Source organism: Molothrus ater, chromosome 5, assembly GCF_012460135.2.
Source record: "Molothrus ater isolate BHLD 08-10-18 breed brown headed cowbird chromosome 5, BPBGC_Mater_1.1, whole genome shotgun sequence".
Taxonomy (NCBI): domain Eukaryota; kingdom Metazoa; phylum Chordata; class Aves; order Passeriformes; family Icteridae; genus Molothrus; species Molothrus ater.
The window spans coordinates 14,899,913-14,927,197 of NC_050482.2; the positions used below are offsets into that span (position 1 = coordinate 14,899,913).

The 27,285-nt window shown below is 39.9% G+C and overlaps 1 protein-coding gene across 1 annotated transcript; it reads left to right on the plus strand.

Annotated features, from left to right (window-relative positions):
- Positions 1-6,701: 6,701 nt before the first annotated feature.
- ERGIC2 (ERGIC and golgi 2) lies at positions 6,702-27,285 on the plus strand. Its single transcript, XM_036401076.2, has 14 exons — positions 6,702-6,846; positions 9,000-9,145; positions 11,872-11,980; positions 13,404-13,450; positions 14,423-14,493; positions 15,057-15,097; positions 15,813-15,914; positions 17,352-17,447; positions 18,204-18,259; positions 19,220-19,318; positions 20,466-20,563; positions 23,937-24,099; positions 24,960-25,039; positions 25,824-27,285. Exons 2-14 carry the CDS (start codon positions 9,040-9,042, stop codon positions 25,887-25,889), a joined length of 1,134 nt encoding a protein of 377 aa, XP_036256969.1. The 5' UTR covers positions 6,702-6,846; positions 9,000-9,039; the 3' UTR covers positions 25,890-27,285.

Here is a 27,285-nt window from a genome sequence, read left to right on the forward strand (position 1 = left end):
TGTGAAATCTCCCAACATATGCATGCTAATTACCTAAAAGCATGACAGAATGATAGCTGGCTATCAGCTGTTTAGTTTTAACTGTGTCTATCCTGTAACATCCGGAATCTGTTCAGACACAGGAAGCATCATATAGAAGTCACACATAAGTGAGAACAATAATTAGATTTTGTCATGGACCCTAACCATATAACCAACATAACAGTAGCACAGCCAGAACATTGCATGCTAGTAAATTGGGAACTGGTGGACAGATTCATATATCTTCCCCAGGATCAAGAATATATAAGCCCTTTCTCTCAAGTATTTAATTATACCAGATGGAAGAAAGTGGAAAAAATCTGTCTTATTCATTTTTCTGATCTTCTCTTGTCAAATGGAAGGAAAGTGTTGTCACAACCAGGAAGGAGCAGCTGAGTATGATGCAAACCCAGCCAAGCACCGAAAATGCCAGCAGCAAAGCTGGAGCAGGAAATACCTCTTGCTTTCAAAAGCCATTATTGAGGCAGTTCCCTTTCATCAGTAGAAGGCAGGAAGCAATGTTTCCCCTGCTGATCACCTATGAGGAGGACATTTCAACAACAATTGGTTTGCTCACACTCTCTGTCCTTTCTCAGCAGATAGTTTGTGACCATTACCCCAAGGTCCTGGCAGCAGGGTCAAGGGAGTATGTGTCTGTGAACCCTGAGCCAGATGGCACCTCAGAGTCTCTGATATATCTCACAGGGTAAGTAACCTGAAACAGAAAACAGAAAAGGACCAGAGCTTTGGGGAAGTGAGGATCAATTTGAAGTTGGGGAGAGGGAAGACAAGCAGCTGATTCAGGTACCCTGGCAGCAAAAAGATTTAATGTTTTGAAAAGGTCCACAGGTAATCATAGAAACATAGACTGGGCAAGGAAGATGTGAAGAAAGCTGGGCAGGAGATTACAGAGCATATATTCAAAGTTGGAGCTGAAAGTTCCGGTTTAGACAGATGGGCATGAAAGAAGTGCCATGTGCTAGCAGTTCATAAAAGTGTATTGCCATACAGGAACAGACGCTAAAAATGCACCAGGGCAATCCACCCACATGGCTACAGGGTCTCCATTCCCAGAGCAGGCAAATCAGAAGCACAGTGGCTGTTTGAAGAGTTAGAACACATTGGACCTACTGAGGTCCGTGATGAAGTGCTCACTTAAGAGTATCCTGACCCCTTAAGATTGCCTTGCAGAAGTGTCCTGAAAATTAATTGAAACCTTGGTGATTGCCAGATTATGCTTTGGCTAGATAAAGCTTGTTCTTGTTTTTGCATGGTTCAGCTCTAACCAATCATATTCAAATTGTTACAGAAAGCAACAAGCATGATAAAATAAATTTTAAAATCCCTCAGCAATATATGGAGTTCATGTTCTTTATTATAAAAATCAAAATAATATTCTTATAAAGCAAAACCTTCGTACCAATTTGTCAAGAGTTCCTTGTAATCCATGTGGCCTGCTGGAATATCGTGGGAAAAACTTACAAGAAAACTCAAAAGTCCAATTTCTAATATGTTGGAATAAATCAGCCGAGATTCTTCATGCAGAAAGCCAATTCTTTATTCACAAAGCTAATAGTTATAGGAAATATCAGAAGGCACTGTGTTCAAGCTAATTGGTCAGCAATACAGTGGAACTCAGTTCATTGGTCACTAGGGGTTATTGTATATGTCTATCAAATTTTCTCTCTCTAGATATGTTTACTTTTTTCCTTTGTGGGTTCTCATGGGACAAATCTTACTGTTCACACAAATGCATTTGTTTTTCATCCTCGAAATAGATTGTTGTGTTAAACAAACTTCTCATTCTCAACATAGCTTCGTGTGGGAACTTGCAAATTGCTTGTTAGCTGCACTTAGAAGAAATGACAGGCCAGCTTTGGCAATTTTAGCAGAGTGAGGCCTGATTTCATAAGGCCTTTCTTTTATAATCCTACCTGTCTATGACACTTACAGAGCCCAAACAAATAAATGCACAAACTACACAGAGTTTACAATAACTTGGGGGAAATATGCTGATTTCTGCTGACCAAGCATCACCTTATAGGCATACTACCAGTATATAATTCTAACACTACAAGTGTCATAAGAAGGTGAATTTTATGGAAAAAATACTAGTAAGACCATGTCATGCTACTTATGAATATCCCAGTATCACTATCACCTCACATACAGCTTATCCAGACTTCTCCCAAGCCCTGAGAAAGACTTTAGTCTCTTTAATGCAATTAACAAATAGCAATGTCTTTCCTCTACCAAGGCAAATGGTTCTTGTCCCTCCACTATGCCAGCTAACACCATTCTCAACCAGTTAACCCTGCAGAAGGCCAAATACCTCCTACCATACATGTTTTTAAGACTAGTAGTATTTTTCAATAATAAGTTTATGCTGGGACAGAGCAAGCTTGTAGCAAAGGAGTAAAATATAGTATATTTATGAATACAGCTTCAAAGAAATTTTCAGAAACCTGTTTATTAATGGTAGTGTGGTTTTTTTTTCAGGAAAACTGTGTTCCAAAGAACAGAAAATAGAACATTAAAATAAAAGAAATACTGAAGGTCACAACATATGCTAGTGTATCTTTGTCTCCTCATGGCCTTGTGCTATATTTAGATAATTCAAGAACATTATGTGGGAGGATTAGTGTTTTTATGTAACTTAATGAATTATCAAAATATTTCTGTTTTGTAATCATGAACTAATTACTAAAAATAGCCAAGTAATGAAAGATCAGGCTTTATTACAACCTGACATTTGTAATCTGGGGAGGAATTCAATTCAGTGAGCACTGCTCTTTTCCTCCCCACAGATACCATACAATCTATCAACAGCATACAGCAAATCTCTGCTGAATGAAAGACACAACTTCGAGTGGGCTATCTGTCTGCACCAAACAATCTAAACTCTTAGGAAAAGGACAAAAAACCCAGGATGATTACACTGTAACATTTTTCAACCACAGCTTTCACAGTACTTCTCTGCAACGCAACACAGTTCTTACCTCAGCTGACTTGTGAGCTCTCAATGAGCTTCGTGAAACAGCTGTATTTGCTGCAATAGATATATATATATATATATATGCAACATATATTTACTTGCTGTATATATGCAATGCAGCTGTATATACACAATATACAATTGCATCTTAAACGTTAGCTAAGTAACAGAAATATTCAATATAAGAATTCGGATTATTTATCTTTAAAAACATTGTAGTGGTAAGTATTTATGTATGAAAACAATGGCCACTATGTAGAACAAAGCCATTCTGTTTACACAATGGGGAATGGGATTGCTTCAGGTTGCCTCAGTAGTTTTAACATCGTCCTCCTTTCAGTGAGCAGGACTGTTCTTCTGAGACCCTATGACAAGAAATCTTCACTAATTTAAAAAAGGATCTCTCAGAAGACCAGAAGTCGGGTTGAGTTGGAAAACTGATATTAAAGTTTAGAGAGACTAGGACTTCCATCAACAGCTTATTTTTATTGACAGTAGCTAGACAGACGAAGCAAATGGCAGCCCGTGAGTAAACCCCGCGGCAGTGACCGCCCGCGGTACCGCACTGCATCCCGCGCTCCCTCCGGCTCCGGGCGGGCAGACAGCGCCTCGGCCGCGGGGAGCGGGTGTGCCCCGGGCGGGGCCGCAGGCGGCCGGGGCTCCCTTCGCCTCCTCCCGGTTCCTGGAGCGTGGATCCTCCTCATTGGCCGAGGGCGCTCCCGCCCCACCCCGCTCCGAGGCGCCGGGGCCTGCTCCCCTCACGGCCGCCCCTCCGCGCCGCCCTCACAAACACTGCGGCCACCGCTGTCCACCCTCGTCGTCCCTTCGCTGCCCCTCCCTCATGCCATATCCTTTTCAATCTTCCCAGCCCTCACCTCTCAACCTCCAGGACTTTCTTCTCCTCCACCCCCTTTCCAGCCACTCCCATCGTTTATCTCCATATTCGCTCTTTTGCACCTGTTTCCTCTGCCCCTCCTTCTCCTTGCTAAATGCCACCTCGATGCCTCCACGTTCCGGTAAAGCGGCTGCTCTCTCTCTGAATCCCTGCCTCGCCTCTCCCCCTGCAGGCGCTCCTGGCCGATCCCACTCGTGCTATCCAGCCTTTCCTTGGCCCTTTCGCGCTAACAAAATGCTTCTTCAGCTATCGTGAACCACCTGTGCAGGCAACTGTAGCAGCAGTAAACGATGGGGGCTTGTGTGTAGTCTCGACATACTTTACTCAGGTTTTGTTTTTAGTTTGTATATTCCCCACGTGGTTTCCAGCTTTTCAACTAATGCTGAAGTGTGTTGAAGCGCAGGTGGGCAATATTTACATTTGTTTCTCTTGTTTAGTCTACTACCTTCCTCTTTGTTATTGTCTTTGTTATCAATGTTATTTGTAGCCCATACTCCTGCGAAGTTTTGTTTCTGTCCTAGGTAACTTGTGGTTTGCTAAACCATATGGGCATGAGATGTGGTTTCCTCTCTTTGGACACATCAAGGGACTTCATAAATCACCAGTGTTAAGAAGTGCTGGGGTTTTTTGGAAGACAGTCGTATTTTTGCATAGGTGGTTGCATTTAAATCGGGGGGTGCTTTGGGATCTTGTTAAATAGTGAACTGAATCAAACGTGTAGAGCAGCAGCAGCTGAGGGGCAGCCTGTTGGCTTACCTGCATGGTTTGCTCTTGGCAGCTGAATTTCTTCCTCCTTGTCAGGCTCCCTGAGGTTATTTGGCAGACACTTATGGGCTGCTACGACTTAGATGTGATCAGGAGAGCAGAAAACACATGAATGTAAGGAAAGTTTGAACTGGAGTAGTGTGGTACTTGATGGGTGCAGTGCAATTACTGTTGTGTCTCTTTAGCACACTGCAGTCAAATACTGTGTTAGTGTAATGGACAGTGTTATCACTATATTAATTTTCTGATTTTTCTAAATTATGATTTTTTTTTCCCCCCGTGTTTTCCTTCATAAAACCTCATGGAGACATCTGTAGTTATGAATAAGACTATAGTGGAGCAAAGTTGCAAGCAGTTTTGTCCTGTGCCACTTCTCTATAAGAGGCATCTCAGAGGGATGTTGAGCACTAAGGCTGAGCCCATGATTCTCTGTGAGCAGAAGAGATTGTTTGCCTGTGAAAACATCTGTTGAGCATCTCTGCTGCACAGCTAATAACCAGATCTATCAGTTTCTCCTTCCAAGCCTCAGTGTTGAGAGCATTTCAAGGGATTAGCCAGAAAAATCCCTGGCTGCTGACTGATACCCTAGGACCTAGGCATGTCAGAGTAAGAGCTTTATGTGCCTAAAGCTGCTTGCTCTTTCTGAGATGAAGGAACAAATGTACAATAAACATATTTTTAGCCTGGTTATTTATCTCTTGTAATATCATACTTCCCGCCTCCTTTTTTTCTTTTTGACTGTCTGATCCAGTTGTTATTATAGTTCCTAAAATGATGGAAATAGACTGATCACACTGACATGCTGCTGCATTTTGTTTCCTTTCTTCCTGCCTATCCATAAAAAGCAAAAAATACTCTGAATCTGTTCATACTCCTTTCTTATTTCAGGCTCCTTTTAGTTTCAAATTCTGTAGGTACCCAAAGAGTTGTTTAATTCAAATTGTGTATACTTTGGCATGCTATTGAAACTCCTTTGTCATTGATCTACTTTTTCCTCTAAATCATTAAAAAAAGCTAATCTGAATTACTGCTGCAGAATTCACCACTAGTTGTGTTTCTAGGGTATGGGTTTTATTTGCTTGCCTCATTATCAAAAACACTGGAGTCTTCAGTCTCTTTTTTTGTTTTCAGATATATGAAGATAAATGTCTGGTATAAATTATTTTTCTTTAAAACTTTATATTGAGCGATTTTAAAAAAATAATTTTGATATCATCTAAGATCTTATTACTCCCTGGAAGATATTGGGAGAAGCTCCCTTTTTGGCTGTGTCTAGGTTGGGTCAGCTACTTGTGGGCAGGGTGGCAGTAGGATGATGTGACTTGCTAGGATTGTAAGGAAAAATCTGGAGATAAACTAATGCTGCAGACTACGGCATAAAGCTTGTGGAGAGGCAGTGCCTGTTAGTTAAATCCACTAGCACAGGGGAAAGGACTGAGATTTTGGGTATACGTGAGCCCTCTTAATTTTTTCACTTCAAGTCTGAAGACTGGCTTGTGGGCTTAAAATCTTTCCTTCCTCACTGTTATAGGCCACTGTCTTAAAGCCTTTTCCTTCTTAATCCAAGATGCTGCCTCTTTTCAAACACTGCCTGCTTCTATATCCATGGTGGCCAAACCAGTATTAACACTGCAAGCCGCGTGACAGCCCTTAATCAGTTTGCTTTGGAAGGCACTTGTCATCCATCGCTTTAAAAGATCACTGAGTACCTCGCACGGTGACAGATTCTCCGAAGCAGCGCTTTGGGGGGGCACTGCCGTGCCCGGGAGCCCACGCGCCTACGGGATCGGCTGCGAGGCTGTGCGGGAACCCTGCGAGCGGCGTGGGGCCGCACTCCCTGCGGCTCCGGAGGCTCAGCCGCGGCTGCTGCCGGCTCCGCTCCCCGGCAGGGCCCGGCCCCCGCCGTGTCCATGCGCGGCTGCTCCCGCCCGTCCCAGCCCGCCGCGGCAGCCGGCGCATGCCCGGGGGCCGTGAGCATGCGCGCAGGGGTGGGCGGGGCGCTCCGCCGCTCCCGTCGGCCCGCGGCTCCCGCCGGGCGTCGGCGGCGGAGCGAGCCCGCCCCGGCCGGCGGTGCCATGCTCAGCGGGGCGGGCGCCGGGCAGCGCGTTGCGGCTCGTCTTCCCCGTCTGGCCTCGCCCGCGGCGCTGGGCAGCGGCGGCAGAAGCGAGAGGTAGGGCAGGGCGGGGGCGCGGCCTGTCCCGTCCCGCGGCTGCCCGGTGCGTGGCGGCGGCGGGGAGCGCCCGCGGCCCGCACAGGTGTGTGGGCTCCGAGCTGGCGGCCGGGGCGTCCCTCGGCGCGGGGGGCCGGGCCTGAGCCCCCGGCAGGGGTTCAGTCGTGGGTCCGCTCCGCGGCTGTCGGGACGCGCCGGTAGCGGCTTCGCTGCCAAGTTGTCTGGGGAAGAGAAAACTGCCCGAGCCCCTCGGCTGAGACGGAGTTGCCGTGCCTTCGGGCGGGCCTCTGGTCTTGAGTGCCATTTGTGCTGTGCTTTGTCCCTTATTTATCGTGAATAATAATGCTAGTAGTGTTTCTTAACGCAATTGGCTCTTGGATTCATAATGCCTTACTTTCATAGCAATGGACTTCGTATTTTTGGTGTGACTGTAGTACATGTGTGGAGGTAGATGGGCAGGGGGAAGGCGTCAGGTCTCCATCTGGGTTTGTAGCTGAAAGTGAGTCTGTGTGGAGTTAAAGAAACCAGTGAACAGATTGTATATTTCTAGCTGGATTACAAACATCCATATACTTACTGATGCAGTGTGATTTAGAAAGTTTTTTAGTAAAGTGCTCTCAAATTCCCTGTGTTTATCTTATGCCTCTTTACGGTATGCTCATACACATGTGATAGCAGGGGAGATATGCAGAAGATGAAAGGGTGCTATGTTGGCTTCCTTGCTATATGTGTAGGATAACAGGCTAGCCCCCACTGGTGTTTCCTCTGTGCTAACTAATGTTATGACTTCAGTTGTGTCCAAGCAGCTGCTTTGCCTTATCTGTGCTGCCTGATTATTCTTTTAATGCTGTATAACTAAAAGCCTGTTCCAGCACTTATCTTCTCTGCCCACTCCAGCTGCGGTTTCTTTGAGTCCTGTGCAACACACATGGTACCATTTTGTTGATCTCTGCAGCCTGACCAAGTGCAGAGTCTGTGTCTGAAGTCAGTTTATGTAATGAGAAAGTTGCAGGCATGATTTTTCTAGTGTGAACTTTCATTTCCAGTAGAGCCTATTGCTTTGTTATTACATGGTACAAAGCCTACTCAGCACCAGGAAGGGGCAGATCAGAGAATAGATCTTGAGTAATTTCACTAGGACGTGCCAGAGACTTGATGTTCTCTTGAAACAGGGTGGATGAGTTCAGAGATTTTTCTACAAAATGATGATGAGAGCTGTCTCATGTGTTGGCAGTGTAGGTTAGCTTGCCCACCTTAGAGTGTTTAAATAAGGAACAATAAGATGACATATTCTCAGAATGCAGTAAATGCATGGTTTTCATGGCTTCAGAAATTTTCAGATGGTTTTCATAGCTTCAGAAATTCAGGGTGAAGTTCACCAGTTCCCCAGAAGAAAAACAACAGTATCAACTTGTTAAAACTTGCAGTGTATTGGCAAGGACCAGGCTGTGAGCATATCTGCATGATTTGGAAATGGTTTTAGGCAGTATTTCCAGGGCAAGCTGCTTTTCTCAGCATCTTCCTGCTTAACATGACTCCAAGCAGAGATCATATAATTTACAGACATTATTCTGAAGGATAGAGTTAGGATTTGATCCATGACTTGCTTTGGGAAGTATTTTTATAGAGGAGAAAAAGGGTCATTTTATGATCATAATATTCTACACCTGTAAAAATGTGAAATGCACCTTTTTTTCCCCTTTAAGATATAATTTGTGCCCACATTAAATGTAGGAGCCTAGAGCTGTCTGCCATCCTCTGAAGTTTATGCAGCCTATTAGATGTTTCCTCCTAAGTCAGTGACTTCTGAGCACTGTGAGGTCTGTTTGGCAAATTTACTTCAGGACTGAGTTTGATTTTTTTTTTTTAAATTTAAAATGTGATATATTCACTACCAATAAGAACTTAATTGAGAAAGAAATTAGTAGTAATTAAGTGGTGAATGTGCTGGATGTGGCTGGACTGTAAGCAGCAGTGTCCAGGCCAATCTTAACAGTTTTCTTGAAGTAAGAGTGACCATCCAGTTGTCTAGCATGTATTTCTTGAAAACATATTTCTGGGGTTTGAATGGCGTTATTATTGCTTCATGTTAAAGCCAGTCAGTTTGAGCAATCTTGCTTGAGTCTTTTAATCACAATTTATTCTCACTTTAGAGGGAATATATGAAGGAGGAGGTGGAGGAGTGTGCTGAAGATGAGGCGACTGAATCGGAAGAAGACCTTGAATTTGATGAAAGAATTGGATGCCTTTCCAAAGGTTCCTGAAAGCTATGTGGAGACTTCAGCCAGTGGAGGCACAGGTAGGCCTTGTTGGGATCCTGATGTTGATAGAAACTTCAGCATGAGGAAGACGGGCATCTCTGTTCACTTGAAACTAGCCAGAATTGGTTTCTTGAACGCTTTGGTGGACTGACTGAGCTCATCCCTTCAAGTAAAGACATATATCTTATGCAAGCTGATGCATCCATCTGTTCATCTAGTCTCTCTGAAGGGAGATTTTTGTATAAAGCTGGTGAGACTGAACCCAATGTAAAAGTTAGAAATAAAAACTTCTAACCAGTTGCAACTGGATGTGTACTGTGCCAAGGCTGTAATAAAACTTTCTCATTTGTTGTCTCACCAAGCTCTTTTCTTGGTGTCAGGTTTCTGGGTGAGACTGAGTGAGCATGACCTGAAATGATGGTGGGATTCAACACTATGCTTTTGCAAAAGTAGAAAAATACTCTCCAGAGACAGATAACTGCTCTTCATCCTGATGCTCAACTTTTCTAAAGCTTTTCTCTTGTAGGTGTACTAGGTTTTGAGAGTAAGAAAGCCCTTTGAAGAACTAAACCCTTGAATGCAGGACTTGTGCTTTCCCTATTAGTCACTTGAACTTCTCTGAAAAAGCTGGAGCTGTAAAAAAGACCTTTCTTTATGTATCTGATCATAAAATTGTGTCTTTAAGTTGAGCTGAGTTAGAGGTAGCCTGATTTGAAAATAGTGACTTCATCTCTTGGACTACTGGAATTATTTGCAGCCAGGGAACTGCTAGCACTTAGAAGTGGAGGACAAAAATCTCTCTTGTGTGTGATCATGCCTGAAACTCAGTTGAATAAAAAGTTGAGGAAGCAATTGCAACCTACAGATAAGCCTTTGAAGTTGTTATGCCTCTTCTAGTGTAGAAGGAAATATCAGAAGGTTCTATATTATTTTGCTGTTTCCTCAAGTGCACTGTTAATAATTAAAGGATTATTGTATATTAAATAATCTCTAAGAAGTATTTAAATAATTCTTTGTTAATGTTCGTTCCACTTCCTGAGGAAACAAGTGTATTGTTTCTATGTTCTAATTTGCATAAAACCACCAAATGCTTCAGGAATCCTTTTTTGTAGTATAGCACCATCCTTCATGAGACCTTTGCTTTGGTGAATGGTGCCTTAAGGATTTCTTAACACCAGAAGTTACTTTAACATTCTTTGGTTTTATCCCAGTTACCTTATAAATGACAATATAGATTGTCTTTTTCTGTGCCATTGTGAAATCTGAATATAGTATTCCTGTTTCATTCAGGATTAAAGTGTCAGGCTTACTTTCTGATGTGATAGGGATCTAAAACATACCAAGACTCATCTCAGACTTTCGTGGCCTTCAAACCCATTGCAGAAGAAGTACTGCAGGCTGAGACTCCAGCTCTGGGGCTGGGAGTCCCTTCAGGAAAGAAAATTCTACAAGTCTTTCTTTTCCTGTTCAGATCCACACATACGTTTGCTCAGAATTATCCAGAAAGCAGCTGTGCCTCTCACTGTGTTTGTGTGGCTCTGGATAGCTGATATGGCTCCAGCTCTCCTATTGTTGCACAGCCAGGGTGAGCCTGGCCTACTGGGTCTAGAAAGAAATTGAGCCAGAATAATTAACTGATTAGTGCAGTGGACATGAGGGGTTTCACACATATGTGTGATTGTTCCATAGTGCCAGCTGAAAGCTAGAGCTGGAAACATTGCTGATCAATGCAACAGCCAGTAGCTTCTGTCCTGATCCCCAAGGACAGTGCCTTTGTTCTCTGCTCCCACCTCTGCCTTGGGGACCACCATGTAGGGAGTTGAAGCCTGTCAACAATGAGCTTGTTTTTTCTCAAGTTACCCTTCATGGATTCCAGAGAGATATTCCACAGAACATAAATGAAGAAACCTATAGTGCCAATAAGCTGTACAGATTGCTACTATGCTCCATAACTGAAGTGTTTTCAGGCTTATAAAAGCCATGATTTAATAAAAGGGGCACAGCAGGTGCTTCTGTGCATCTATTAACTGTGTTTCCAACTGTGCAGCAGGGTGATCTTTCCCTTGCTCTGTACAACTTTGCAAATGTGATGAGTAGGCTGCCTTGGAGATAAGTGAAGCACATGTACCACTAAAATACACCAATTAGTTTTATCCTAAAAATAATTCCAAGTTCTTCACTTATTGGTGGAATGGATAGCTGCCTGTTGCTTGTTGCCAGAGAGAGACTTGTTTGAAATGTTGGGGTGGGCAGCTATACACAAGTAATATAACGTGTCTTATTTCTGTTGTCTGCTAGCTTATTGAGTCTAAAACCTGATATAAAAAAATTGTTATAAAAACTCAACTTGTAGACAAGTGGAGGCTTGAAGGAATTTCAAGATGCACTACCTTCTTCTTTCCTGTTGGAAGTTAGGATTGAGTTTTCCTAGACCATTCCTGACAGTGATTTGTGTGTGCTTTATATATGGGGGACTATCTAGCCTCTTCTTAGATTTTCCATACATGGATTTCACAGCCTCCTAATCATTCCAGTATTTGACTGTACTTAAAAAGTTCTTTCTTGATGCAAAGGTAGGACTTACTCTTTTCCACTCCTGTCTGAAAACAACTTTCTAAGAGCAGGTTTTGGGTTTTTAAATCAAAGGTACCAGTGTTGTACTGGTAATGCTCAACTTCTGGAATTGTTAAAATTTTGTTCTGCTTATGTTTCTGAATAATATTTCTCACAGTCTGAATTTCTACTTTTATTTTCCTCTGACCAGTTTCTCTGATAGCATTTACAACAATAGCTTTCCTGACTATCATGGAGTTCATGGTGTACCGGGACACATGGATGAAATATGAATATGAAGTAGACAAGGATTTTACTAGGTAACATTATTTGTTATAATTCTTTTTAAAATATTAGTTGCCTGCATTTCAGGAAAGAATAGATTTAAAGTGTTAATGTGACTTGAAAGCAATTCATAATTGAAACTGCAAATTAAATACTGCAGGGATTTGATTTTTCATGTGTTGATTGTTTTGGGGCTTTTTCTTCTATGTAATCTATGAATAAGATAAATTGAGATTTCTGCAATGAAGAAGTCAAAATAGTATAGGTTTGTTATTGAAGGAGCTCCCTTGGGAATGACTTGGTAACAAACCTGCCCCCTGTGGCTGGAGGCTTTCTCCAGTTCATGAGGTTAGTACGTTGGTTGCCATTGTACTTCGTGCTGCTGGAGGTGAGCCTGAAGCACTCAGAACTTTGACAGGTGTTATCTAGAGGTTGCTACTAATTTTGTCTCCAGATACAGCTCCTCTGAAGATGTGTTTGCTCTTGGTTTCACGTGCCTGTCAGGACTTGTTTGCCTTTCTTTCAGAGCTGGTCAGGCACCCAGGAGTCCCTGTGAAGTTAATGCAGATTTTGTGCCCTGAACACCTTTAAATGCTACGTGTCTGTGTCATGGTTTGACACTGGCACCCACAAACTGAACTGACTGAAACTGAACTGAAATAACTTTAAGAGCCATTTGGGTAGTTGCTGTGGTAACAGGCTAAAGATACATCTATTAATTGGATGTCTTGCACATCAGAAATAAGTAATGAAAAACAAAAAAGGAAAATTTTGAAGGAGCTGCATCAAAAACTCCAATGATAGTAAATCCATTCAGACAGCTGGGATTTCACATTTAGGTCTTTGCTAAAGTAGGCTATATCCCAAGTGAAGCCATCACACAGGAAGGGTAGTCTGTCAGTTAAGAGACTGTTACAGGATTTGGGGTATGTCCTGCTACAGATTGCCCAGTTTGATTGTGGGCTAATCACTCAGCCTGTGGTGCTTCACAGTTTGAACCAGTGGAAACTGGTATAATTTTAACTGCTTTTCTCCCCTCTACTGACCCTGTCTGACCCAAGTTGAGCCAGTGTTGAATCCCTTGCTTATGTGATTTGCTTGAGGTCAGCTAAGTCTTGGAGGAAGCTCTCTGAAAACAGAACCCTGTGACTATAGTGAGGGAGTTTATTTCTTATAGTTTAAATTACTTTTGTGAAACTAACATGAAAACCAATAGGAAATGCCCAGAATATTGGAGAATGCTATACACTCAGACTTTTGATGTGATGGAGGTTATCTCTTAAGTTACAAGTGCTTTAATGTGCTCTAAAAATCCATGTTACTTCCCCCAAATTTTAAACAGCCTTATATTAGTATAAATTTTGGTACTTTACTGTATTTCTGCAAGTAGTCTGAGATTTTTTCTTGATACTTGTACTCAGTGTTACTTAATAGATTTTTGCCTTTTTTTCTTTCCAGTAAATTAAGGATCAATATTGATATTACAGTTGCCATGAGGTGTCAATGTAAGTATTCCATCAATGAAAGTTTTTAAACACTTTAAAGCCTCTTCAGAGAGGACACTTGCTCACAACATAGTTATATATTGTTCAGAATATTTTACTCTGAAGTAAAGATCAGAAGTCATTTCTTCTGATCTTAATGGCATGTAGTGATCTTGATGGCATATGACTCATTGAAGGAATTAGTAAGAAATGTAAAGAAGAATATCTGTGCCATCTCATTCTTATCTTGCATAACTTTGTTAGCAGAAACAGGATCTGTTGTTCAATCTCTCATTAGCTGAAATATTCTAAAAGCTCATTGTGAGACACAAATCAGCAGGAGGAATTTATAACAATTTCTATTTATTTATGAACTTGGGATATATTAAGCTGGTCTGCTGTTTAACAGCACTGAAACCATCACGTAATTTCATCCTGCTTGTGAACATAAGAGGGATGCCTTCCTTATTAAAGGCAATAGCCAGTATTATTTTCACATCATTTAGGTAATGAACTGTAATTGTGTTCAGTCTTGCTTGTCCTGGACTGAGAGAAGAGAGAATGCTAATTCTACCAGGAATGCAAGCAAATTTTCAGGATGCACTTTTGTTGCCTATCTTAAACCTTGCATTAATTGTATGTCAGTGGTTTTCTTTGTTATTTTTTACAAATAAACTCTTATCCTCTGATTTGACTAGTCTTGGTTTCTGTTCAGTGCTTGTAAAACAGGAGAATATTTATGCATAGCAGATCCTAGAAAGCTTATATGTGTGGTTCATACAACTTCTCTGTAGGTGTTAAATCAGTGAGAAAATACTGCAGATCTGAAGAGTTTTTGGTCAATGTCCATCAGCTGATGCTGAAGGTTAAATAGGTTGAAGGAACAATAACATATGCTGAAGTTTATCACTGTGAAACTTCATTTCAACTTGAATTTTTTTTCTTTGTCCTTGATTGTCTGTGTGACTTAATATTTCTCCCTGTTTAAAATAGATGTGGGGGCTGATGTTCTGGATCTAGCAGAAACAATGGTTGCCTCTGCAGATGGGTTAATCTATGAACCAGTAAGTTGATTCTGACCTTTTTATTTAAAAATTGAATTCCTCTTGGTGCAAAGCACTACTAGGCTGGTTTGCTTGCTTGTGGTTTTTTTTCTCCACCAACCTCTTAGAGGAACATTCTGTAGTTGATCTCTGTTTGCCTAGCTTCTGGGTACATTTGAGCATTCATTGCAATTGAATTTACTGAGTACATTTGTGTTAACCAATATTTGGGTTTGAACTTGGTGAACAGGTGTTACTAGTGATCCTGTAATGCTGAGGAAGCATAGCAGGTCTGGTGACTTGTCTCTAATGCTTCATGTGGCATGAGCCTAGAAATATGCAATCTGCACCTCAACCCCTGTCTTTCAAAGATTGCTCCTTTGCAGCTCTTGGTAGGAAGGGACAGAACCTTTTATACTTGAGCACAAAATGTATTATTTAAACTGCAAAGTCCTTTCTTAAACTATTCTATAGTACCAAGTGTGAAATTGATTATAGCTCTATACCCACACCCTAATTCTCTTCTGGGATCATGGAAGGGATGCATTCTGTGTATTTTATTAGATGTGTTATTTTTGTTTCAGGTACCATTTGAGCTCACCCCACAACAAAAAGAATTGCAAAGGTAAAGCACTGAGAGGCATGTTTATGGTTTGTATTATTTGTACTGGAAGTGACTTTGAAGTACACCAGAGGTACATGACACAGCTGTGTCCTGAGTCTAATACCTCCTGCTTGTAATTTAAGAATGCAAACCTGCAGAAAGATACTAAGTTACTTTGCTTTGCTCATCATTTAAGATCTCTGTTACGGAAAAAGAAAATTGCCTTAGGACTTAACTGTTCAATGGGGTCATGTAGCTGCAAGCCAAGATGAATGGACTTGCTCAGGCTTGTGTTTCCGAATGAATGCTTGATAGCACAAGTTAAAATCACAGAATCAAATGTGTAAAATGTATCTAAATGTCAAAGCTGAACCGTTGTAACAAATTGGCACATTCTTGTGAAAACAAGTTAATTATTTCCCATAATGAATTGACACAGTGTTTATCACTTTAATATCTTGGTGTTGTGTGTGCCCACTATAGTGGTAATCTTGTAATAGTACTGAAGCTTGTTTGGGGGTCTGGCTAGTTTTACTATTTTGGTAACACATTGCTGTGAACACCTGAGCTTTAAGTTCTGTATAAAATACTGTTCCCAAAGTTTAATGTAATGCTTTATTACTGTAGTCAACTTTGCTGAGTTCCTGACTTGCAACCTGCAATTGAAACCAATGATGAATTGTTAAGCTAGATTTTGTTTTATTGTTGCATGCTTTTACACTTGTCTAACCTTTAGGATGCTGCAACTAATTCAGAGTAGGCTGCAGGAAGAACACTCTCTTCAAGATGTGATATTCAAAAGTGCATTTAAAAGTGCTTCTACGGCACTGCCACCACGGTAAGTAAAACTGGGGTTTTGTGAAATTATTGCCCTTTCCTCCAACCCTGTGAATTAGAGTTAACATTTTATTGTGGTTATGATTCCACCCTACCCCCAGAAGACAAGGTTGTAAGAAAAGATCTTGCTGCTTTTTAATGAATTTTTAAATAGTGTACTTGATACTTGCTGTGGAGAGCTGTTGTTTTATGAAAACCTCTGGGGTTTCCAGACTGGAGAAGGTTTCCAGGCTTTGTGTGTGTGCTTACACTACAGATACATGACTAAAGATGTGCACACACCTTTTTATTCCATGTGGTTTGATGCCTCCTTCTTAATGGGAATTAGTAATGCCACAGCAATACTAAACAAGAGTCTTTTTTAAAAACTACCTTTCTATCCACAGCTTTTAAAAGTATGCTGCTATTACCTGTGTCATAATGCTTCATAATTTAAAAGAATCAGCCTTTGAATACACATGTATTTTGTTAGTTAATTTCTGTATCTAAGATAAGACTTTTAAGATTGTGTGGAGAAAGCTTGCTGTTTACATTTAATTCTAGCTACTTGGAAATGTTAAGAGATTAGTGCCCAGAATGTTTGGTCTGCTGAATCTAGATGCTATGTGATTTTATTTTTCCCCCTAAGGGAAAAACACTTTCTACATGAAAGCTGAAATTCTCTGCTTAAAACAGCACTAAACAAAAAGATACTGAATAAAACAAAGCAAACACCAAAACTGCCATACACACTTCCTGTGTTGGAATCTCCCTTCTGAGGATCAAATGTATTCCTCCTTCCGAAGGCAAGCCTGAGGATGGCTCAAAAAATCTTTTTTTTATCGTTTGCTTGATGTCCTCAGATTAATTAAATCATTCTGTGCCCCTGTGTTGCTTGTTAGAGCAGTATTTGAAATGATATTTATGCTTGAGATATGTTTAAAAAAGTTGGTTTTCATCTCCCTCTAAAGAGCAGATTTGGAGATAGATTTTGTGTTGTGGACATCACAACATGAGTAAGGAGTGGAAGCTTTTGTAAAGAATAAAGTTGAAAGCTCTTCTTGCTGCAGTGCTGTTCATGTGACCAAAATGTATTTAGTTCTGTTCATTGTACCATTAAAATTTTCTCGAGGAGCCATTTTTGGTAGAAGTGGGAAAATATAAATCCCTGGATTGGTCTAATGTTCTCTGTTTGCATGTTCAGATATCATAAGCCAGCCTTGTAGGCGAGATCTCCAAGTACAAGTATGAATGAAAGCTCATTGGTTTCATCAAACTGACCTTTACTAGTTTCCCTCCCTTCCACCATCTCTGCTATAATTCCAGGAGAATGCAATAAGGACAGGTAGATGATGATGCTGTGTCTTTATCCTAGGAAAAAGAGATCTAACTACTGCTGTTATTTCTGCAAGACAGTGGATATTCTCAAGTACTTTCAATGTTGTTTTTATTTAAACAGGGAAGATAATTCATTACAGTCTCCAGATGCATGCAGAATTCATGGTCATCTCTATGTCAATAAAGTGGCAGGGAACTTTCACATAACTGTGGGCAAGTATGTTCTGTCCAATTCCTGAAATTAAGAAAATCCCTTAACTGCTACATTCTATATAGTGCATGTCTGTATATGTGTGTGTGCTTTTATGCTTCACTTAATGACTGGGTTTTATTGATCTTTCTGGACTCATGCTTAGTATTTTTTTCTGTGTAATACCTATTCTTGCACTGTTAATTTTCTTCATAAAGTGCCAAAACTGTGCAGTACAGTGCATTGTTGCATGTAATGTAGTCATTATGAATTTCAGTGTTTTATAAGATGGAAACTCTTGAAATGCTTTGTCAGAGAGCAAATACAGAGTGCAGTTAACTTGCTTACTATAGAACAAATATGGTCAAACTTTTCTTAGTCACTGGAGCAGTTCTGCAGCTTTTCATATCATAGGACTTGGTGACTCTTCCAGAAGTTTAGTGACTTGATGAGTTCTTGATATTTCTAAAAATGCAAGACACTAGTTTTGTGTAAGAGGGTTTTTGTGAGTCCAGGATTCCTGACCTTATTGTTCAGTCTGTCTGTAATTGACAGTAATAAAAATGTTATATTTAGGTTGTTTTATATAGATATACACAATAGATACCAGTCTTTAAAACATACATATATGTATATGTTAAATATATTTAAGCATATATATGTTATGTTATACATATGAGGATATGTACATATTTTATAAAGTATTTATTGAAATAGAGGAGGAAAGGTAATTTTTCTACATAGTCCTCTGTGGATTCATAAAACATTTGTTGCTTTCTTCAGGGCAATACCACACCCCCGAGGCCATGCACACTTGGCAGCCCTTGTAAGCCATGAGTGTAAGTTCCTTCTGTCATCTCCATACCAACATGATTCATTTCAGTCAGAGTGCTGTCTCTTAGTTCATGTTAGGTTGCTGATTTAAAGATGTTCTAGCTGTGCAATTGCATTGCAAAAACGAAGTAAGAATATGCTTTGCAATGATCTGACTCCATAACAATTCTCTTCCATTCATTTAACATTATTAAGATTATCTTTAGGTTGCTTCTATAGTAATGATAACACTGGAATCTCAGATATAATTTGGTGTAACATAGATACCATATGAAATTCCTGTATTTCAGTCCAAACTACCTCTTTCCTCAAATACCTTCTTAAAAGGTTAAAAATTTCTAACTTTTTTTTCCTTAGAAACTTAATTTTTGGATTGTGAGTCTAGATATTAAATGTGTTTTGCTGCCTTACCTAATGTGAAGCAAAGGTGACTTACTGTGAAAAGTTAACTTGATCAAACCAGTTACAGTTGGTTAAGCCTCTAAATGTCTGCCCATGAATTTATGTTAACACAACTTTAATAATTTTATATATCTTAAGTACCTGCCATATAGGCAATGTAGTGACTTGGTAGCTGCCTTATACTTCCTCTGTACATTTGATTTGCTAAACTTTCATCTTTTTAAATGCAATTGCTTACAAGAACATGAACTGTAGAATAATAGAAGTATTTGGACAACTAGAAATTCTCTGTTATAAAATTATAATTCTGTTCAGCTCCACCATTGATTCAAATATAGTTACAATTTGGTTTAGAAGCTATTTTCTAGAAAAATTTAACTTTTTAATTAAATATTTTGGATTTGAGTTTTCCTTGAATTGTGGGTAGATCCAATGATGTATACAGTGGTTTTTAGTAAATGCATTAATTAGAATATTTCAGTGTTGGAAATGGGTGCATCTTTTTCTCTGAGTACAGAATCTCATAGTTTAAAAATGCTTCCTTTCTCTATATTGTCTTTCAGCCTATAACTTCTCTCATAGAATAGATCATTTGTCATTTGGAGAGCTTATTCCAGGAATTATTAATCCCTTGGATGGAACAGAAAAAATTGCATCAGATCGTAAGTGTTGTGTGTTTAAAAACATTGTTTTGTTGAATTTCCCAATAGTTACATTTAAAGTATTATCATTTCTCATAAATGTTGTGATTGCCAAGCAGTGTGTCAGGCTAAATTTGGTAGTGAGCTGTTCAGTTACCTACATGACATCTTAAATGTCATTACTTTCTAATACCTGAACTGCTGTTCTGTGCTGTTTCCTTGGAGGTGATTTGTGGTTTTTTCCAGGTTTGTTATGTTGAAGTTACACTATGTCTGGCCATATTGCAGCAGTATGTTACAGTGGAGAATCACAGATCTGATTATTGTCATGATGGGGAGAAAATAAGCCTGATTTAGTTCAAAAAAATAGCACCAGAGCCTTGGATTCCATTCCACTATTTGGTTTGTCCCTTCCAAAGCGCATTTCGTGATGAAACAGGATGGGTTTTTGTAGCAAACCCTTTGTTTCCTCATGTATAAATGAAGAAGAGAAGTAACCTGCCTCATCCCAGCACTGGCATTCCCTGTGAGGGTGAAGCCCAGAACCTTCTACAGCCACTGCTGTCTCAAAGCCAGTCTGTTCCTTGGCTCTTACTGCCAGAATGGTTCAGTGGAGTTGAATTAAATTGCTTCAGTCTGTTGGTGTTAGTTCCCTTAGGGAATTGCAGAAAGACCAAATGCATGAGCATGCTGATGACTCTAGAAGAATTCTCTGTAAGTGTAATGGAAAGAAAATGTGTAACCAGTTTAGAAGGGCTTCCAGCACTGTAGATGCAATTCAGTGGCCAAAATCTATTCAGACCACTTTGAGATTTGTATATATCACGAAACATGTGACAGCGTGAAACTTGTTCTAGAGCCCTGGAAAACACTACCTGTGTGCTTCATTTGAAGCTTTGAGTTCATTTGAGCCTGACCTTAGTGAGTCTTTTCATTACATGGAAAAAATGTAAATTTCTGAGTATAAATGGGATATATGTCTTTTCCATAGAAACTAACTTTGTGCAGATGGTGCTGAAGCAGTTTTGGCAGTGCTGGCATTCCTTGAAGAATGTCCCTAGTGCAAATGGCTTAGCTGATTTATTATTTCTTTGATTTATTTGTGAATATCTCAGATGGCCTTTGACTCTGTTCCTGATTCAACAGTCTAAGATTTTTTTTCTTCTAGACAATCAGATGTTCCAATATTTTATCACAGTTGTGCCAACCAAACTCCATACATACAAAATTTCAGCAGAAACTCATCAATTTTCAGTGACAGAAAGGGTAAGTAGAAGAAAGGAAAAAAAAACAGAGATAAAAATATCTAAAAGTGATTGTTCATAACGACAGTTCAAATGTGAAAATAGTACCATGGTTTTGAAAAGTACTCTAGCATGAAGAGACTGTAGAACATCCTAATACACTAGATTTATCTGTAAATCATACAGCAGTGATGGTAAAAAAAAATATATATATATATATGCTTGGTGATGCAAGCAAACTTAACTTCTTCTATTAATGTTTTGCATCTATAGATCTGGAGTCTGATAGTAGAATTAATGATAGATAGTAATTTCACTTCAGTGGAATAGTGGTGGTGGTGAAATCCTCCAAATTTTAGGTCTGTAACCTAGTGTGTAGCTTTACAAATATTTAATTTACTTTTAGCTTTTTATCTGTGTGAGAAGCCAACAAACATGCAGCTTGCTTGAATATCCTGAACTTGGTTGTGGAGCATAAGAAACAGAAACAGGTAGTTTGTATGAAAAACTGATCACACAGTAAGTGTCTCAGCTGTCCTGTTTAACCTTTGTTGAACCACCAAATTTAATTACTCTCAGGACTGGAGAGCTTCCACTTCTGGGTTTTGAGAGGCTTTTAATTCTGAATCCATAACAAGGGTAGTTAATGCAGCATGATATATATCATAAAGTACTAATTTAAAGACTGCTGTGAATAGGAAAAAAGCCTTGTGTGTAGTGGCTAGATAGAATATGTTCAGATGTTCACATAGAGTTCAGATAATGAACTCTGTTTCATCTTTTATTCAAAAGCCAAAGAAAAAAATCTTTGTGAAAAGTTTAATTAAAAATGACAGATAAAGTGAGAGGTGAGAAGAGAGCCTTGGGTTGTAAGAAAATGTGGGTATTAGCAGGATGGAAATTCACTGTATTAGCCTGTGATGTTCTCCAAGGGAGAATAATTTTTTATTTCCTCAAAATTCCATGTTGTGCTGAAAAATACTGAGGTAGAGGAAGTAGGATAGAGAGGCAATGTCTTGATGTTCAACTTCAGACATGCAGGCCACCGAAGGGAAGGGTTTGCTCCAGAACTCATGAAAGCTGGGCTAAGGAGAGAATGAGGAGGAATTTCATCATGCAGTATACTCCCACCTCCTGCTGGTTTAGCAATCTGCTTTGTGTTTTCTCTGCACAATCTGCAACAACTAAGGCATCCCTTAGACTTCTGTAAGCTAGTCAACAGCTTGTCTTATTGTTCCTTTTTTTTCATCCTGTATTCAGATTTTTTCTCTTCCTGTGTAACAGTGGTTCTTTCAATTAACTGTCCAGTCTAAGTTAGCTCTTCAGATTTTAGTGGGGATGTATTTTTATAAAAATTGCTACAACCACACATTATTTTGGAGAAGATCCTGTAAATAATGGAGATAAAGTGTCCATTATGTACTTGTTTGCTCTTGCTGCCTCAGTAGGCAACCCTGTTGCTTCCAAAGCTTATTTGTGTTTACTCTTAGGGAACCAGATACTTTTATTAAATGAGCTGAGAAAGGTTGCTAAGAAGAAAGGTTACTAAGAAAGGTTACAATTCACTGAACACCTTAGTGCACTTATTTTGAAAGAGTAGGCACATAAGCAGACATGGAAAAAGGTTGTCAGACAGCCATGGCTCAAACTGAAATGCAGTGAGGTTTAATTGCCAGTGTTGGGCACATGGGGAAGCAGAGTTTGAGAGGTGTGGGCTCAAACTTCTCTACTATTCTTGATGGTTGAGATACTGTAGTTATTTATGTTAAAAAGATTTAATTCTAGCAAGGCTTCACTGAGCTATCTGATGCAAGGTTAGTAATTTTTAGCAGATTTTAGCAAGACTTTTAGAAGTTAAATCTTCTGCAGCAGTAGAAGCTGGAAGCAGATCAAAATGGTTTGTAGAAAAAGAATTCTGTTTCTTTTAAGGGTGGAGTTTTGTATGTTCTATTTAACTTCATATTTTTTCCACTATTTGACCTCAAAAGACCAATAAGGCTTAGGGAAATAACAGAGGAAAAACAAACAAAAGTACAATTTTGTACTTTGCCAGTGGCAAGGTTCTGTTTACCTACCTTTAGTCTTCTCTTCCTTTTTAGTATGACTGATCATCCATCTCCAAAAGCTGACAGTTGTCTTGCTTTGAAACATGGAAAGCATTTCCTACTAGTTAAACATTGCAAAGTTTTTGGGACCTGTTATCATTACTGATACATTATTTTGGCATCCTTTTAATTTTGGTGTGGTAGCATAAAAAGCAGTATGGTTTTTGACAGTGTTAGCTAACTGAAGAAGTTGCTTAACCTGCATTTTCCAAAGCGGTATTCTGCTTTTTATTTTGTACCATATTCTGTGTGTTTTTTGAACACAAACTGTTAAATATACAGAGAAATGGAGCTGTGATATATTGCTTTTCTGTTCAGTCCTGTTTATCTTGTCTTTTTGGTTTTTACTTGCTTAGGCATGGCTGAGTTTGTCTTCAGTCTGTTATATTCTTTTCTGCTGTCCTTATGTATTTTCAGCCAGACTTACCTGGCAGTGCATTTATCAGCACCTTTCACTAACAACAAAATGACAGCAGACTTTTGAAAGAAGCTTGTGTTGATGTGTGTTCTGTCCTGAAACCTTTTTAAAAAAGCTGCCACGCTCTCCTCCTTGGTGTCTTTTGGTTGGAGAATTTGGCAAATGAAAATAAACTAGAAATTTCTCAGATTAGGACTGAGGTGCCGGGTAGTCATAGTGAGTTTGGGGTGTTTCTTTATTTATTGAGGGGTATTTCTTGCTGTGTGACTGTTGTCTGATATGATGTAACTGACAAAATGTTTGAAAGGAGGCTTTTGCCAAGTGAGGTTGGACCAGGTGTTCCTCAAGGTGCCTTCCAACCTGGTATTCTATGATTTATATAAATCCTCTGGGGACTCTGCCATTGCTAAGGCCGTTGAACAAAGTAAATCTCATTAAGGTCTCACACTGAGTTAAGTGATTCATAGTGGCTGATTAAGTAGGAAGAGCTGTGGCAAGTGTTACACCAGTGCACTCCCCTGAGTTCACAGGCTAGGCCAAGACTGTGCCATTATCCTCATAGGTACCAACACCAATCGACTTATAAAAATTCTGTTTAAAGGACCACATGAGCAAGTCTTGAGAGAATAGTACCAAAGCACAATAGTGAATATTGATATGAAGCACAGCAGTCCAGGGACCAATAAAGCAAATTTTCAGTTCATGGTGTTTGATTTTTAGAAGGTACTGATCAAAGTGGCCTTGATACTCTCCAATCTTCTGTTCATTCCTAACTCTGATTAAATAACTCACTGTCATCCCATCTTGTAACACTGATTTTCTTGTGACTAATAACAAGTGTGACTAACATGTGTTTCTGTCTTTTCTTTCAGGAAAGAGTAATTAACCATGCAGCTGGCAGCCATGGGGTGTCAGGAATATTCATGAAATACGACATCAGTTCACTTATGGTGACAGTGACAGAAGAACATATGCCTTTTTGGCAGTTCTTAGTGAGGCTCTGTGGCATTATTGGTGGAATTTTTTCAACTACAGGTGATTATCAGTGCCTTCCTTCTTAAGTTCTATAGTTTTGGGGTTTTTTAATCATGGTGATTGCTATGAATGAGTTACAGGGAGTCCTGTTAATAGGTTTAAGACAAAGTGCTCATTTGTGTGCACTGAAATGTGCCATGAATGCTACTCAGTTTTAGTGTCCCAATATGGCATTTCTGGTGTTCTGAGGGCCTGTTGTTTTCTTTTTGGTAACTACAGCAAAGTTAATTTGCTTCTGGAAGAGCAAGGCTATATCTGTCTGTAGATATATAGATAGATATCTATATGTGTATACACACACACACACAGTTATTCTGTGTATTTCCTATTGTTGGGATCTAGTAATTAAATCAGTGACAAACGTTGAGATAAAATTTCCATCTAAAGTAATTGGGAAGATTTTCCTTGTCAGTGCACAGCTGGATTTGCTTCATCAAAGAAAGAAAACTAAGTTGGAAAGGCACAATTCACTGACATAATAAGGGAGTCAAGACATAATAGGGAGTCTGGATTATGAGTTATTTCTTTCCTTGGCTCTCATTGGAAGAGAGCTCAGTAAAGAGGCTCCAAACTAAGAGCTGCTTTTCAAAGTAGATATTTCTGTCCCACACAATGTATTTTCACCCATGAAAGCTGGCAGAGGGAATTACATTTACTTGATAGCTTTGCTTTCTCGATACATTTCAGAATGTTAGAATTCTCCCCTGCCTTGATATATCTGTTCTTCATGTTAATTTCTCAGTGTTTTATGTATGGGTTTACTGCACTGTGTCCTGTCTACTTACATAGCTTTGTTGCAATGCTTCCATAAATAACACATTTTTACTACTTACTTGTTTAAATCTTGTTTGATGTTGTAGGAATTTTACATGGCTTTGGAAGATTTGTAGCAGAAATTATTTTTTGCCGTTTCAGACTGGGCTCTTACAGATCCACATCGGTAAGGAAAGCTTCCTCTAAGTATTTCTATAAGTGATACAGCTGAGGATGGATGATAAGGACAGCTCTGGGCCTTGGCCCCAGTAGAATTTAAGATATTTGCCATAGACCCTCCCCTTGACATTCATATTAGCAGAGATTCAACAGCTTTTAAAAATACCTAGAAAACTTTAAATGTAAGGAAGTAGAGCTCTCTAACAAACTGAATTAATGCAGCTGAGTCTCTTAGATGTCTTACATTCCCTTCATTGTCCTTACTATATTATTTTTATTTTCATATTGCTCCAAAAATTACATGTTTCCCAGGTCTGGTCAGTTTCCCTGTCCTGGTTTTGGTTTCACATCTCCTTTTGTTTGGTCTGCACACTGAAGAAGAGGCACTGTGTGCTGGAGGAGTTCAGTGCTGCTCATTATTGCTCTGCAGGCTACTGCCAAGCAGCATGAAAGAGCTGAGCCTTCACCTTTCCCTTCTTTAGGCAATAAAGAGAGTTGCTTCTCTAGCAACTACTTGATTTTACATTACTTTTATTTTTCCCATTTATGCCTGTAGATACCTTTGAGACCTCTGCCTTTCTCTCAAATTTGGTTGAAGTTTGCCAGCTGGGAAGGTTATGTGAGTGGGGAGGAAAGAAGGCAACCAAATTTTTATAATATTTCTATGAGAGGCTGGCTAAAAGGCATCCAGGAAATGTGCAAGGATAAAGAAATGCATGCTTTTGAGGAGGGAGGGTGGAGATTCTGTTTCTGGTCAAGCCATTAATAACACCTTGTTTTTCTTTCACCAGGTTCCCCTTCCTGATGGCCACACAAGCAACCACTTACCTCTAATTACAGACAATAATACACATTAGCCTCCTGAGAATTTTTTTCTTCCTGCCTGATACAGACTTTTTTATAATAAAGAAAACATTGTGCAATATCCTGAGACAGTGCTGATGGGCAGCAAAAATTGGAGCCTTTACAAAAAAAAAACCTCCAACAAAACAATTTGTTTATTTTTTGTCTTTGAGTGCACTTGGAGACATAGGAAATTGTGAGACCAGTGAGGTGGATGATCTTCTGGAGAGTGAAGGAGTATTGCTGCTGATACAGTATTCGTGGTCAAGCTAAATGTCTTTGTGGTGGCTGCCTTTGACCACTGAAGCATCTTAGTGATGCCTGGAAAGGCTGCAGGCCCCAAGGAAAAAAGAGTACAAGTGGGAAGGGCTGGCAGCAGCCACAGAGGGACAGTAACAGAGCTGGAGTTTCTCTTAACTGTGCAAATGGGGGATTGGCTTTTCTTGTTTTTTTATAATGCTGGGGCTGAGGGCTAAGATGTCTTTCATACAGCTGGGGAGCGATCCTAGAAAATCCTGAAGAAGATGGGAACAAGAGAGTAAGGTGGAGCCCAAGCTGTGATGCTGGTCACAACCACTGCCCTTGTACAGCCCCACCATTCCTTAGTGGAAGAGACGTGGAGCAGAGGAGTTCCTCTGTGCTTCCACACGGCCACTGTGCCAGCAGTGAGAGTTTCACTTCTGGCATTGGTGCAGAAGCACCCAAGGACTCCAAGAATGTGCTCCAGCCTGGACAGCTTTTGGACTGGGAATAAGAAGCCCTTTGAGTGTAAGGCATTTGACTGTGGTCTTGATAGAAGGCAAGACTCCCTAGTAAAAAAGTCAGGAAACCTTTGTATGCCTCTTTCTTGGTAAAGAAATTGCTCTGATGGAATCCTTGTAGCTGTGCTGCTCATGTGGGAACCATGGGAGCATCCACATCCTGGAAATGGAGAGGAGAAGGGAGAAGGGGGCAAGGAGCTGCCAGTTCAGGCTGGCTGGGAGGTCTGCTAGGCCGGGCATGGGGTGTGGAGCTGGTAGTAGGTGACTTCAGGGAATCTGAATCATATTGCTGCAGACAGGTGATGAGACAGGATCTGCAGAACTAATCCTTGCTGTTCATTAAGGTTTTTGTAAATTAAATGAAGAGAGCAATATTGTATTGTAAATAGGCTACTGAGAAAGAATGTTATTAATGCAAATGGTGCTTTGAGAAATGGAACATCATGTTACTGCTGAACTACTGGTGTACACCTGTGGTTGAACAGTTACTCCACCAATGTAAAAAATTATTAATATGATTCCTTCTCAGTAAAACTGATTTAATAATATGTTAGAAGATGATGCTGATCCTGGCCTTACTCACCATGGAATTAATATTTTAATTAAGAGGACTAATTACAGAAAAATAAAAATCTCTGTGGAATTGTCA

What these genes read in the sequence shown, in the direction of transcription:
- ERGIC2 (XM_036401076.2), top strand. Translation starts at nt 9,040, where the DNA reads ATGAGGCGACTGAATCGGAAGAAGACCTTGAATTTGATGAAAGAATTG. An exon ending in GTAGACAAGGATTTTACTAG is followed by an intron (nt 11,981 to 13,403) that starts GTAACATTATTT and finishes TTTTCTTTCCAG; the next exon opens with TAAATTAAGGATCAATATTG. An exon ending in AGCCCTTGTAAGCCATGAGT is followed by an intron (nt 18,260 to 19,219) that starts GTAAGTTCCTTC and finishes ATTGTCTTTCAG; the next exon opens with CCTATAACTTCTCTCATAGA.